The sequence below is a fragment of the Phalacrocorax carbo genome, chromosome 21 (genome assembly GCF_963921805.1).
Source record: "Phalacrocorax carbo chromosome 21, bPhaCar2.1, whole genome shotgun sequence".
In the NCBI taxonomy this organism is placed as follows: Eukaryota; Metazoa; Chordata; class Aves; order Suliformes; family Phalacrocoracidae; genus Phalacrocorax; species Phalacrocorax carbo.
This window is the reverse complement of record NC_087533.1, coordinates 6689169-6701552: the sequence shown is the minus strand read 5'-3', so window position 1 is coordinate 6701552 and position 12384 is coordinate 6689169. Positions and strand designations below refer to the sequence as shown.

General features: G+C 47.1%; 1 protein-coding gene across 1 annotated transcript; it reads right to left on the bottom strand.

Annotated features, from left to right (window-relative positions):
• Positions 1-4497: 4497 nt before the first annotated feature.
• Positions 4498-8557, bottom strand: PTS (6-pyruvoyltetrahydropterin synthase). Its single transcript, XM_064470859.1, has 6 exons — positions 8403-8557; positions 7441-7520; positions 6968-6990; positions 5930-5986; positions 5539-5609; positions 4498-5018 (listed from the first exon to the last, which is right to left on the bottom strand). Exons 1-6 carry the CDS (start codon positions 8474-8476, stop codon positions 4877-4879), a joined length of 447 nt encoding a protein of 148 aa, XP_064326929.1. The 5' UTR covers positions 8477-8557; the 3' UTR covers positions 4498-4876.
• Between the last annotated feature and the right edge of the window lie 3827 nt (positions 8558-12384).

Here is a 12384-nt window from a genome sequence, read left to right as displayed (position 1 = left end):
CTCAATTCAGGAATTGTAAGATATTGCCAGTTGCCTGAACTCAGAGGAACAGCTCCTGGTGTGGGCTCCATGTCCCATACACGGTCCCTTATCAGAACTGATGCCTGGATTATTTATTAACTCAGCCATTGTTGGGGCTACAATGAACTATAAATAACAGCCTAGGGAGTGGAACGTAAGACTGAGTGGCAGAACTTGGCTCAGTCCCAGCTGCTGTTTTTCACTTTGCTGATCCTTTCGTAATAGTGCCCCCTTTGCTCTGTGCTGTTTCAAAATTTCAGAAGTCATGGGAAAATTATCAGCTCCCACTCCCCACACTGCAAAAGCAGGGGCTGAACGCACAGTCTTCCTGTGGTCACTGTGTTTCAAGTACAGAAAAGAGAATAAGACTTTTTCTCCTTGCAGTGAGGCAGAATGGGAAAATGTTCCCTAGAAACAATTAATAAAAAAAGAAGAGCTGCTGGTAAACAGCTTTCCTTAGAAACTGGGCAGCTTCAAACTTTGCTTTGCTTCTAGTTGGCAGAACCAAATGATTATGTTAGTTGAAGCACAACATGAGCGTAAGTGCAGTGCAGGCAGCTGAGGTGGCCAGCTTCTTGCACAGGCTCCCTATTCACTCAGTCCCTGCCTTGGCACTACTCCTCTTCTATATACCCTGATGATTTATCTTTCCATGTGACAGGAAGGCAGAACTGGGGTTTCCCTCTCAGTCCCTACTAAAACTGCACAGCACTTTCCTGGTCTTGGTGTCACTATACTGCTATTGACTTTTACGGGCACTAAAGCGGGAAGTCTTGCTCCTACAGTAACTCCCCTGGGATCAGCTTTGACCTTTTAATTGCTGCCTTGTACCCACCATCACCTGAACAGTTCTACTGTGAACAATTTCATCATTCAGTATCGAAGTTACAGCACAGAGATGCTTAACATTTAATTATGAGTTAATTTTCTCCTTATATAACTCTCCCTTCCTAACCTGTGAATCTGAAGGCTGATTCCTACAGAGACTTCCCTACAGGGAGCTCACACACACCTGCAAAGATCAAGACCCTCCTGAGCAAGAAAAGGGACAGAATACACTGTAATTTCTCGGGACGTGAACAATTATGATTCCAGCTCTGATATTGCTGACCCCCTTCACCCAAGTCACTATCCAGTCAACCAGTTTATTTCCAGCTCCCCAGATATGCTGCCATGTAAACTGGAGAGATCAGAATAAAGGATATGAATACATCTCCAATATGCAAGACAGCAATAAATATAAGTGCCCAAGCTATCGTGGGACTTTGTCAGGGTTATGTTGCAATGCAATAAAATATAATAACTTTCGGCTAGTTCTTTCTGGCCTAGCACCTGACTTTATGGTAGTAACAACAATGGGCTGTGCTACATATAACCATTTCTTTGCTTGTTTTTTGTCAATAATGTCAACAGCTAAATTACCTTTCTGGTAAAGACATCACATGATACGTTTTAGTCTCCATGACTCACTGAAGAGACCAAATGCTTTGTGAATCATCAGCAGCAGCTATCATTCAGTATGATTTATATAACTTAAGCAAACCAGAATGACCTATCAAACTAGTGAAATACAGATGAGCAGGAGCATTCAGATAAGCTGCAAAGCCTCCCTGGCCAGAGCCCACACTGAAAAAAGCTGACTGGTTCCACACCTGGGAGGAGGAAAAGGTGAGAAGGGGCAATGGTGTGTCAACAGCGCGTTCCTTTTATCTGACGCACTGAGCACTCTCTACTTGCGTGACACTGGAATGAACCTTCAGCCAATTATTCACCAAAGCATAGCATCAGAGAATCGTTAAGGTTGGAAAAGACCCTTAAGATCATCGAGTCCAACCACTAACCTATCACTGCCCAGTCCACCACTAAACCACATCCTCAAGCACCACATCTGCACGTCTTTTAAATACCTCCAGGGATGGAGACTCCACCACCTCTCTGGACAGCCTGTTCCAATGCTTGAAGACCCTTTCGGTGAAGAAGTTTTTCCTAATATCCAACCTAAACTTCCCCTGGCGCACCTTGAGGCTGTTTCCTCTCGTCCTATCGCTTGTTACTAGGGAGAAGAGACCAACCCACGCCTCGCTACAGCCTCCTTTCAGGCAGTTGCAGAGAGCGAGAAGGTCTCCCCTCAGCCTCTTCTCCAGGCTGAACAACCCCAATTCCCTCAGCTGCTCCTCATAAGATTTGTTCTCCAGACCCTTCATCAACTTCATTGCCCTTCTCTGGACACGCTCCAGCACCTCGATGTCCTTCTTGTAGTGAGGGGCCCAAAACTACACACAGTACTTGAGATGGGGCCTCACCAGTGCCGAGTACAGGGGCACTATCACCTCCCTGCTCCTGCTGGCCACACTATTGCTGATACAAGCCAGGATGCCATTGGCCTTCTTGGCCACCTGGGCACTGCTGGCTCATGCTGTCAGCCAGCACCCCCAGGGCCTTTTCTTCCAGGCAGCTCTCCAGCCACTCCTCCCCAAGCCTGTAGCGTTGCATGGGGTTGTTGTGACCCAAGTGCAGACCCGGCACTTGGCCTTGTTGAATCTCATACCGTTGGCTCCGGCCCAACAATCGAGCCTGTCCAGATCACTCCGTAGAGCCTTCCTACCCTCAAGCAGATCAACCCTCCTGCCCAACTTGGTGTCATCTGCAAACTTACTGAGGGTGGACTCAATCCCCTCATTCAGATCATCAGTGAAGATATTGAACAGGACCAGCCCCAACACTGAGCCCTGGGGAACACCACTCGTGACTGGTCGCCAACCAGATTTGACTCCATTCACTACTACTATTTGGGCTCGGCTGACCAGCCAGTTTTTAAACAAGCGCAGTGCCATCTTTAAGAGGGGGGAAAAAAAACCCACAATGTTGGAGCTTCCATGACAGTGGTTTTGCTCTGCCAAAGAGACACGGTTGGAATATCCTTCATCTCCAGCCTTTTCTTATTATTCCCTTTCAGAATCTCATCCAGAAAGTTGGAGCAAAGATGGATCAAGGCAGGAGACAGCACAGAATTGTCCTCATATAAAGTAGCCATAGTTTAAAAGAAAGCAGTCAAAGTATTTTTTGGCACTGTAAAAACTACTTTCTAGCAGAACTGGTACCTATAGGAGGATACTTTACCCTCAGCCTGTAGTAGAATGTGGACAAGGTTAACTGTTAGGCAAGCTTCATTAAACCTTTCTAAATGGTGCTGTTTGCTACCATTATTCAGATGCATAATTTCCTTGCAAAGCAAGGGAACTATTACCCTGGATATAATTTTTTTTATAATATGCATTAAGTTGTTCTTTGTGGCCATACCTAAGTACTCTTCAAGAAGTTGCTCTTGTGATAAAGAGAATCACCGCACCGCACTATCACTTCTGCCTCTGGCGGACAGGTTGATCTTATAGCTCTTAACCACAGCAATTGTACCATAACTGTTCCCCAACTGTTTTTACATGCATTCCTCTTCCAGTACTTCGCTTCCACAGTATGCATACAATTTCAGAAATCTTCAGAATAATTTGGTTAGTGTTCATTTAAACTCATTCCACAGCCTCACCCTTTGGTAACAACCTCTGGTGAACAGTGCTGCATCTCCTGATCTGCAAGCGACAGCAGGAACCTGCAGCCCTGATGACTGGTGCATACTAAGTGCTTCTTTTGCCTACAAGGCCTTCCCGACATGGGATTCTGATGACTTAAGTACCAAGTAACTGTTGATCATCAAGGCAGGAACACAAGCTGACTACATTCTCCAGAAAGATCAGAGAGTTTGATCCTGTTCCTACAGAACTTATAAAAACTTCCCTAAGAAAAACATGCTTGATATGGCTGCTTGTGCTAACAAGCTTTCAGGGGGCTCCAATGGATATGGGACTGAAGGTATCACAGGTCCTTCCCTACTATTTTAGCTGTCTATGATCAGATGCAGAATGGAAAATCTCCTGTAGCAGGGATGACTCCTCAGCAAGGTGAGGATTATGTCTACATGTCTGTACTTACTGTGAGTTGCCATAGAACCACAGGGTATCTAAAAGTGACTATGTGCACTACAATGAGACAAAATCCACCAGAACTTTCTAAGATGAAAAGCGTCTTCTCAGCAAAACTTCACAAGAGTGGTATCTTTGGGACACCAGCTGGATAACCAGTATTTAAGGGTTTATACTCACCTACTTCCACTTTCACCCATGCATCAGGGCACTCTGACACCCCTGGGCTACGATGTTCCTACTTTGCATTTTCCTCAGCTTCCCATGCCGATTCTCAACAATATACTGTTCTCTTTAGCTCTGCAGTTTGGATTGGGAATTGCTTTGCAAACAACTATATTGCTCACTATACCAGTTCCTTATACAGAGAAAGACCTGCTAGCCACAAGAAAAAATTACCCTGTAACAATGGGGGGGGGGGGGAAGAGAATCATGTAGTTCTCATTCTCAAGATTGTTCCCCTATTTGATCAAGAACCAAAACAACACCAAAGCCCAGGTTATTGAAAATCATAAATTAATCTGACATTTAATTAGAGAAAAATCAGAACCTTTTGTGACTGGACAGGACATACATTTTGCCAGGCCATCTCCTCTCTAGGAAGCTGCTTTATTTAACAAGGCACAATTGTAAATTTCACATGAGCTTGGTGATTTGGGTTTGCAAAACAGGAATGTCTTGAGAAAAAGCAGAAAATCAACAAATTCTGAGAACCCAAATTGCTAGATTGCTGCAACAATTCATGTGAAACACCTGTATTTGTCCTTACATAATACATAACCAATGTCTAGATGTAGGAAATACAGTGAGCAGGGTTGAAGTAATCCACTGATCTGATTATACAGCAGACTTTCTGACCAACTGAGCTGAAGCTTATTTCACTTCTCAGAGATTGTTTCTTCTCCTTTATAAATGACAATGTTCTGGTCCGTTTCATACACTTTGACTTTATAAAGGGTTCCCATGGGCAGGAGCTTCTTGAGGTTTTCCCAGATGAATACTGCAACATTCTCTGTGGTGCTAAGAGTGAAACATGAGCAGATTCAGAACTGACAGCAATGATTTGAGGCTGTACCCAGCATCGGCCAGGGGAGATGCTAGAGGCTACAGGGAACCATGTAGCAACTTTCACATGACACCCTGAATGTAAATGGGGCTTGAACCATTTTCAGAAGACATGGGTGAAAAGAGGTCTAATTAACAGGTCATATCTGTCTCCCCAAGCTGTCCACAAAGCAGGCTCATGTGACAAGTGTCAGTCTACAAAGGGCTCCTCAGGTGCAAGCAAGTGGTGCCTTCCTGGGTATGTGGGACGGCAGCTGCCCCAGCAGGCCTGCACCCAGCCCAGCAGAGTGAGGCAGGCTGCATGGCAGCAGGGCTGGAAGGTAGGCAGGGCACCCAGCACCTGACATGCTCAAGTGTGTGTCATAGGTGTGTTACACACACAGGTATCAAGGCTGCTCTTTCAGATGTAGGACTAAGCCTTGAAGACTGTCCCTTGACCCTGCAACCAATGCCACAAGGAGTCCCCATCACCCACCTCACAACCTCAGCAAAGTACGGCACATCCTTATCCAGGTTTTTGTGATCAAGTGGTTCCATGATTGCTTCCTGCAGAAACAAAACAGTGACAATCTTGTCCAGGTTGGTGAGTGGAGTTGGGGTTCAAATTACCATGCAAATGGGATTAAAGCAAGGCAACAGTATGTAAAAAAAGGATAAGAGCCCTACATATACCTGTTAACCTCCTAGCTGGAGACATAGTACTGCCTCACATCACAGTGCTAAAGCATTCTAGCCTTAAATAATTCCTTAATTTCTTCTTTATTTTCTACCATCATCAACTCACCGTGTCTCCACCCTGGTACTAGACAAATTGCTAAGCTCTAACCAATTATCCCAGAGGATGTGTAGGAAAATAGTGCTATTACCTGCATATATTCTTTCAGGTCTGTCAGGTTTATAACCATTCCTGAGATTGGGTCAATCTGCAGGAAAAAAAAAAAAAGGGAGATTAGTAGCCTAGCTACACATCCTTATTACCAAGGCTGCCGTGAGCCTGTACAAATGAGACTGTGGATGTCTCTGCACTCAGGACACCTGAGCCACAAGAAAAACATCTTTCCACCTTCACACACTGAGTTCTACCTCTACTCCTGTGATGTTCCCATAAGCTAGATACAGCATACAAACAACTCATAAAAGCTGACACCAGGGAGGAAAAACTCACTGAAACACTCAGTGTTCAAGCAACAATCTACCATGACCTTAAGCATGAAAACAGGCATTAAACTGCTGGGTTGAACAACCAGGGGCAAAACAGAGACCAGCCTAAGCTCAGGGTATCCTCCACATGGAGAAGGCACAGCTCCAGGAACAAAATCAGGTTGTGTAGTTCACAGCATATTTGGGGAATGTAGAAGGGAGAAGCTTTAAAATTTCAGTTTCAAATCTGAATAGAAACCCCCCTTCCTATGAACTGGGAATCTTCAAAAAGTTGTTTGGAAAACATCAAAACCGAAGTGCTATCTAAAAAACTCTGAAGAATACACCAAACAATGACAGGATGAAGGGTGAAGAAGTGGAAAAGCAGAATTTCCGTTTAGATTTGCAGCAAAGCACCTCAATAAAACACCAGAGAGAATCAGTTACTGGAAGTGTGAAGCCTCCCTGTGGCTCAGCAGTCATCCAAAGGTGCCCCACAGATCTGACCAGAGCCCATACATTCTGCAGGGAGGCTCTGGCAGACTTACATTAAATATGGTCACCTGCAAATCCTTGTTAGACGCAAGGTGAATAGGACAGTGATTACAGAAAACCTTCTTCTATAGTGATCTGTACAGAGTTTCCACAAACACCCTGGGAAACCTAGCAATTGAGCTAGAACTTCAGTACTATGGAAGAAGGGGACACATCTATCCTGCCACCCTAAGGAACGTAAAAAAAAAAAAAAGTTAAATCACACTTACCTCTCCACGTACAGTGACTATAACTGAAAAAAAGAAAATATTAGGTCACAATGACACCATGAACCTAACAACAAATTACACTACTGATTGGGACAGACAAGCCATTCATCACTAATCCACAAGGACTGGTGCAGGCTTCCCAGCACTTAAAAGTAGAACTGTTTTTATAAAATGGGTATCCACTCCATAAAGAATAATGACTCAGAGTCACCCAGCTCATCAGAGAAGTAATTCTCCAAGGTCTGATGCCCAGAGACACAAACTATCCCTGAAGTGCCCCTTGCAGGCAGAGATAAGACTAGATGACTTCTCAAGTACCTACTCCCTGTGGCAGCCTGCACCCTACACTCTCAAGATCAGAGTCTCTTGATCAGCAAAGGCTTCTGGACAATGCAGACACCCTATGTGCCCGTACAAGCACCAGACCCCTGAGATCATAAGATGTGGAGTCAGCTTGTAAGTCAACTCCTTACCTTTATAGTTGTGTCCATGGCCATTTGGATTGTTGCATTTCCCAAACAGCTTCAGGTTTTCTTCATCACTCAATAATTTACTGTGAGAAATACAGACATGGCATTTCAGGATGCATTACAGATGTTCATGGCTTCACTTCAACTGTTACTGCTTTCTAGCTCTTCCATCTCTTCACTCTCCCAAATTTAACCCACTACCTTTTCCTACTCAGGAGGCACAAACAGAACTGGAGAAGTATTTGGCCCATTTAAAAATGTTGTTGACAATGGGTTTTTTTTTCCCCTGTGGTTTTGTATTTATACATTCAGGTTTCATAACAACTGCCTAATACCACTGCTGTATAAACACCAACAGCTACTCACTTACTAACCTAGCAAGATCACCTGGGCTCCTAGGAGGAAGTGCCTGGAGCAAACTACTCATATTATTATCAACTAAGAAAGCTTAGGGAGCTTCCCCAGGTAGTATAAAGGACAACCTCCCTCTTTGAAGCTTTCCTTTGAAGGAATTCAAGCGTCTACTCAGAGGAGTATTTCAGGTCAAGGCACTCTTTAGGAATACGTAAGTTTTGAGAAAAAGGCGACAGATTAGGGACACGGCAAGTTACTTAAAAACTGCGAGCTCTAATAACCTGCACCATGTGAAAACAAAACTTCAGTTCTCATTAAACCTAATTAGGCACTGATGTCTAAATTCAGGATCGGTCACCACAGGCTGCAGAAAACGGACTAGAGCAAAGAGGACCGGGAAGCGCCGGACAGCACGCACACCGGCCGAGCTGGGCCCCCGCCTCCGGAGAGGTCACCTGCAACGCGCTAACGCAAACGCCCCGCAGCTCTGCGAGGCCTCTCTGCCTTTCCACCCGGGACGGCTCCCAGGGCCAGGCGGCGGGGTGCAGCCGGGCTGCCGCGGGTGTGCCCGCGTCCCGGGCGGCGGGGCCGGGCGTGCCGCGGCCGCTCACCTGTGCAGCCGGTGGCAGGCGCTAAAGGAGACGGCGCGGGAGAGCCGCGCCAGCCGGGCTGCGGGCGGTGCCATGGCAGGGCCGCGGCGGGCGGCGCTTCCGCCCTGGCGCGGCCGGCTCCATCCGGGCCCCGGGACGGAGCGGCGGCTCGGCAGCGCCGCCCGCGGGAGCCGAGCGCCGGGCCGCGGGCGGCGCCTGAGCCGCGGCCCCGCCCTGCCAGCCGAGGTACCCGCGTGTTCCGTGGGGCGCAGGGATGAGCTCCTCGGGCTGCTCCCCCGGGGCGCTGCGGCGGGGTCTCCCTTGGGCCCGCCGCATCTTGCCCAGACCCGCAAGCAAAACGCCTTCTTTGTTCCGTGCCGTAGCGCGGCTGCTCCTCCGTGTCCCCAGCTAATGTCTCACAGAATCACAAAATGGTCTGGGTTGGAAGGGGCCTTAAAGACCATCTAGTTCCCACCCCCTGCCGTGGGCAGGGACACCTTCCGCTAGGCCAGGTTGCTCAAAGCCCCGTCCAACCTGGCCTTGAACACTTCCAGGGATGGGGCAGCCACAGCCTCTCTGGGCAGCCTGTGCCAGTGCCACACCGCCCTCACAGTGAAGAACTTCCTCCTTACAGCTAATCTAAATCTACCCTCTTCCAGTTTAAAGCCATCACCCCTTGTCCTGTCGCTACATGCCCTTGTAAAAAGCCCCTCTCCGGCTTTCTTGTTGGCCCCATTCAGGTACTGGAAGGCTGCTAAAAGGTCTGCCTGGAGCCTTCTCTTCTCCAAGCTGAACAACCCCAACTCTCTCAGCCCGTCTTCATAGGAGAGGGGCTCCTGCCCTCGGATCATCTTCGTGGCCCTCCTCCGGACCCGCCTCAACAGGTCCCTGCCCTTCTTGTGCTGGGGGCTCCAGAGCTGGATGCAGCACCCCATGCGGGGTGCCACTAGAGTGGAGTAGAGGGGGACCATCACCTCCCTCGACCTGCTGGTCACAATTCTTTTGGTGCAGCCCAGGGTATGGTTGGCTTTCTGGGCTGCAAGCGCACATTGCCGGGTCATGTTGAGCTTCTCCTCAACAAACACCCCCAAGTCCTTCTCCTCAGGGCTGCTCTCCATCCGTTCTCTGCCCAGCCTTTGTGCTTGGGATTGCCCCAACTCATGTGCAGGACCTTACCCTTGGCCTCCACACATACTACAACATTGTATGAGCCAGTGATACAGAGAGAATATAAAAAAGGCTGTTACGTGCCACTGTGTCAGCTCTACCAAATGCAGGTATGATAACAGCGCCAATGGACCATCAGTGTGATCCACTGTAGCGAATGCTTTCCTACACCAGCTGTTTACTAGCTCACTTTTCACTAAATCACTGAGTGATGCAGAAAACTGGGAGCTTTCTGAGAACAGCAATCAAAATCATGGGGATCACCATGAGGATAAGAAGCAGCTGTTAAAACATTTCTACATGGGCTTCCAGGGCAGAGAAGGATCAGTTCTGAAGGACTGAATGTGAATCTGAAAAATATGCGTTGCATTTTCTAGTTCAAATTGCTGTTGTTCATCTGTGTCCAAGTGGGCATGGTACGATGGTACAGGGAGAAGTGATGCTCTGTGTGTGTGTGTGTGTGTGATGAGCTAACCTTTCAGCTTAGTTCAAATTCTGCTTTAGAGAACATACACAAAAACTCTCTTGGACTACATCAAAGCTCCTCATTTGCATTATCTAGGCTGCTGGGCTGGTAAATGTGAGGCCCAGGAACAGAATGAGCTGAGATGTGCACCAAAAAAAGTGCATCAGTGAAACAAAACAAGCTCAAATAGCAGGGGAGCTTTCTACAGTGTGGACTGGGGTTTGTTGCAGAACCAGATCAGAGACGTGAAATTTGTGCATCCAAGACAAAAGGTCTTTTCATTGAAGTTCCTCTTTCAAGGCATTTCATCCTCTCATTTGTTATGTAGAAGTAATGCTAGCAATATTTTGGCCTGTGGGCTAACAGTTTGACTTGCTTTTGTTTTCGTATATGACAATTGCAAGAAGTGTGTTTATAAATGCATCAGTAGCCAGCGGCGTGTCTGCCAAAGGAAAGCCCTCAGGCTTTGAATGCACTTGTAAGGTGTTTAAACAGTAATCCAAGGAGAAGCAGTTCACAAAGGAATACTCATCTGAAGGTATCTAATTCCTATCTGCCTAAAATAACGGAGCTCTGTCCACTCCACACACAGTAGTATCTGAGGAGCCGTTGTTAAAACTTTGAAAATGCCTTGCTCCCTGGTCATATGCCTGATTTGAGATGGTTTATATAAAGTAAGCATACAGAGCAGTCCTTCCCTGCACCAGTCATAGGAAGGGGCTGCCAGGCCTGTAGATTTCCTTTTCTATCCTGGCAAACTAATTTGACTTCTAGGATGGTTATGAACCTGACAGACTCGAGGGAGTGCACTCTGGTAATAGCATTCATGGGTGTTCAAACAGAGGAATCCATAAAGGGTGGTGATTTTCAGAAAGCTTTGGGAGAGGGGGTGGAACTGGGATTTCTCAGTGCTGCAGGCATTTGAATGGATGCAGCTGCATCAGTATATTCCTTTAATTTCTGGAAATCCTTGGTGCCTCAGGAATAACAGAGTGCACCTGCCTGTACTTCAGAGTGGGAAAACTCCAAGCCTCAGGGCAGGATCTCAAAAGTTCTGTATAACAGGAACAGGAGCAAAAACCAGCTCTTAAGGTAGTGGAGTACAGCCTCTGTGCATACAACAAAGGCCAGGGCTAGGATTGCATGCTGTTGAAGTACAGCTTTATAAACACAGCATGGATTTTGCACTGCAGGGCATCTTTCTCCCCCTGCACTACTGATCTACAGCCCTGCCTTGGTTACTCTGGCTGGTTGCAATTAACACAGGGTTCCACATGAACCTCTGAACCTTCCCCTTTCCTGCCTCACCAAGAAAAATGTTTTAAAAAGAACAAAAATGGTGATCAACTCTACCCGCCGTGATTAAGGACTTCCTGAACATCATTCAGCTTCCAGTCCTGGGGATGTGACCTCGCTGGGGGTTGTTTCCGCCCCACGTGGGTGACAGGCTACAGGAGGGCAATTCCACTGGCTGACATGGCAAGTTACAGACAGGGGACCGGTTGCTGCAGAGGAGGCAGCAGGTTGGCAGGGCTGGAGCACCAGCAATGGGAGGTGTTTGCCATCTAGTGGCTTTGTGAGATAAGCTTTGACATGAGCCTCTTCCTCTGCCTTCTCAGTGCTGCAGCCCTGGTGTGTACAATCCTTATTTCTCTCCCTTGCCTTTTCCCAAGACCTGTAAGGAAGGTGAAGAAATGTCAGAGAGGAGATAAAGCTGGGTTGCTTGGTTAGAGTGAGTTGGCTTTAATTTGTTCTGTTCTGGCTGCACTGGCCTCCAGAACAGCAGGAGCAAGTTTGCAAATAGGAAGCAAGGGCTTTCCTTCAAACCCTAGCGCACAAGGGCTCATTTTTGCTCAAGGAAGTGGTTCAAAACATTCTCCAGGCTCCTCATAATGAAGCACTACAAAAAGTCCTTAATCCAGGAGGGGAATCCATTCACATGGAAGCCTTCAGTTTTCACAGTGTCCTTAAAGGCAGAGCCTGCAAGTGAAATGCCATAGAGGGCTTCTCTCAACACACCTATCCACCTACACCTCAGAGTTCAATAACTGTAAGAGCCTGGATGAGGAAGCAAGCATATAAGAGGGTGTTTGAATTTGATATGCTCAGCCTAACAGCAAAGGGGTATCAAGGCCACAATGGAGTTCAACATGTTTCATACTAATTGAATTAGAAGGAAAGCAGGAAATATTAGCTATCAGAGCTGTAGCTAGCTATGCTGTTTAAGCAGGAGCACGGAGATGATGTGTCATGCATCTCTACAAGACCAGGTAACATAATAAGGTGTGTGTCAGAGTTGCAGCCGTTGCCTTTTGCAGCACAGCACAAAGTTGGCCATGGGTCTGGTGAAGGCAGGAAAAGAAAGGAAGA

Excerpts from the sequence above, each read along its gene's own strand:
- PTS (XM_064470859.1), bottom strand. The coding sequence starts at position 8,476 with ATGGCACCGCCCGCAGCCCGGCTGGCGCGGCTCTCCCGCGCCGTCTCC. Across the intron at positions 6,991-7,440 it reads CCATGGACACAACTATAAAG|TTATAGTCACTGTACGTGGA; the intron begins GTAAGGAGTTGA and ends TCTTTTTTTCAG. Across the intron at positions 5,987-6,967 it reads TAGTCACTGTACGTGGAGAG|ATTGACCCAATCTCAGGAAT; the intron begins GTAAGTGTGATT and ends TTTTTCCTGCAG.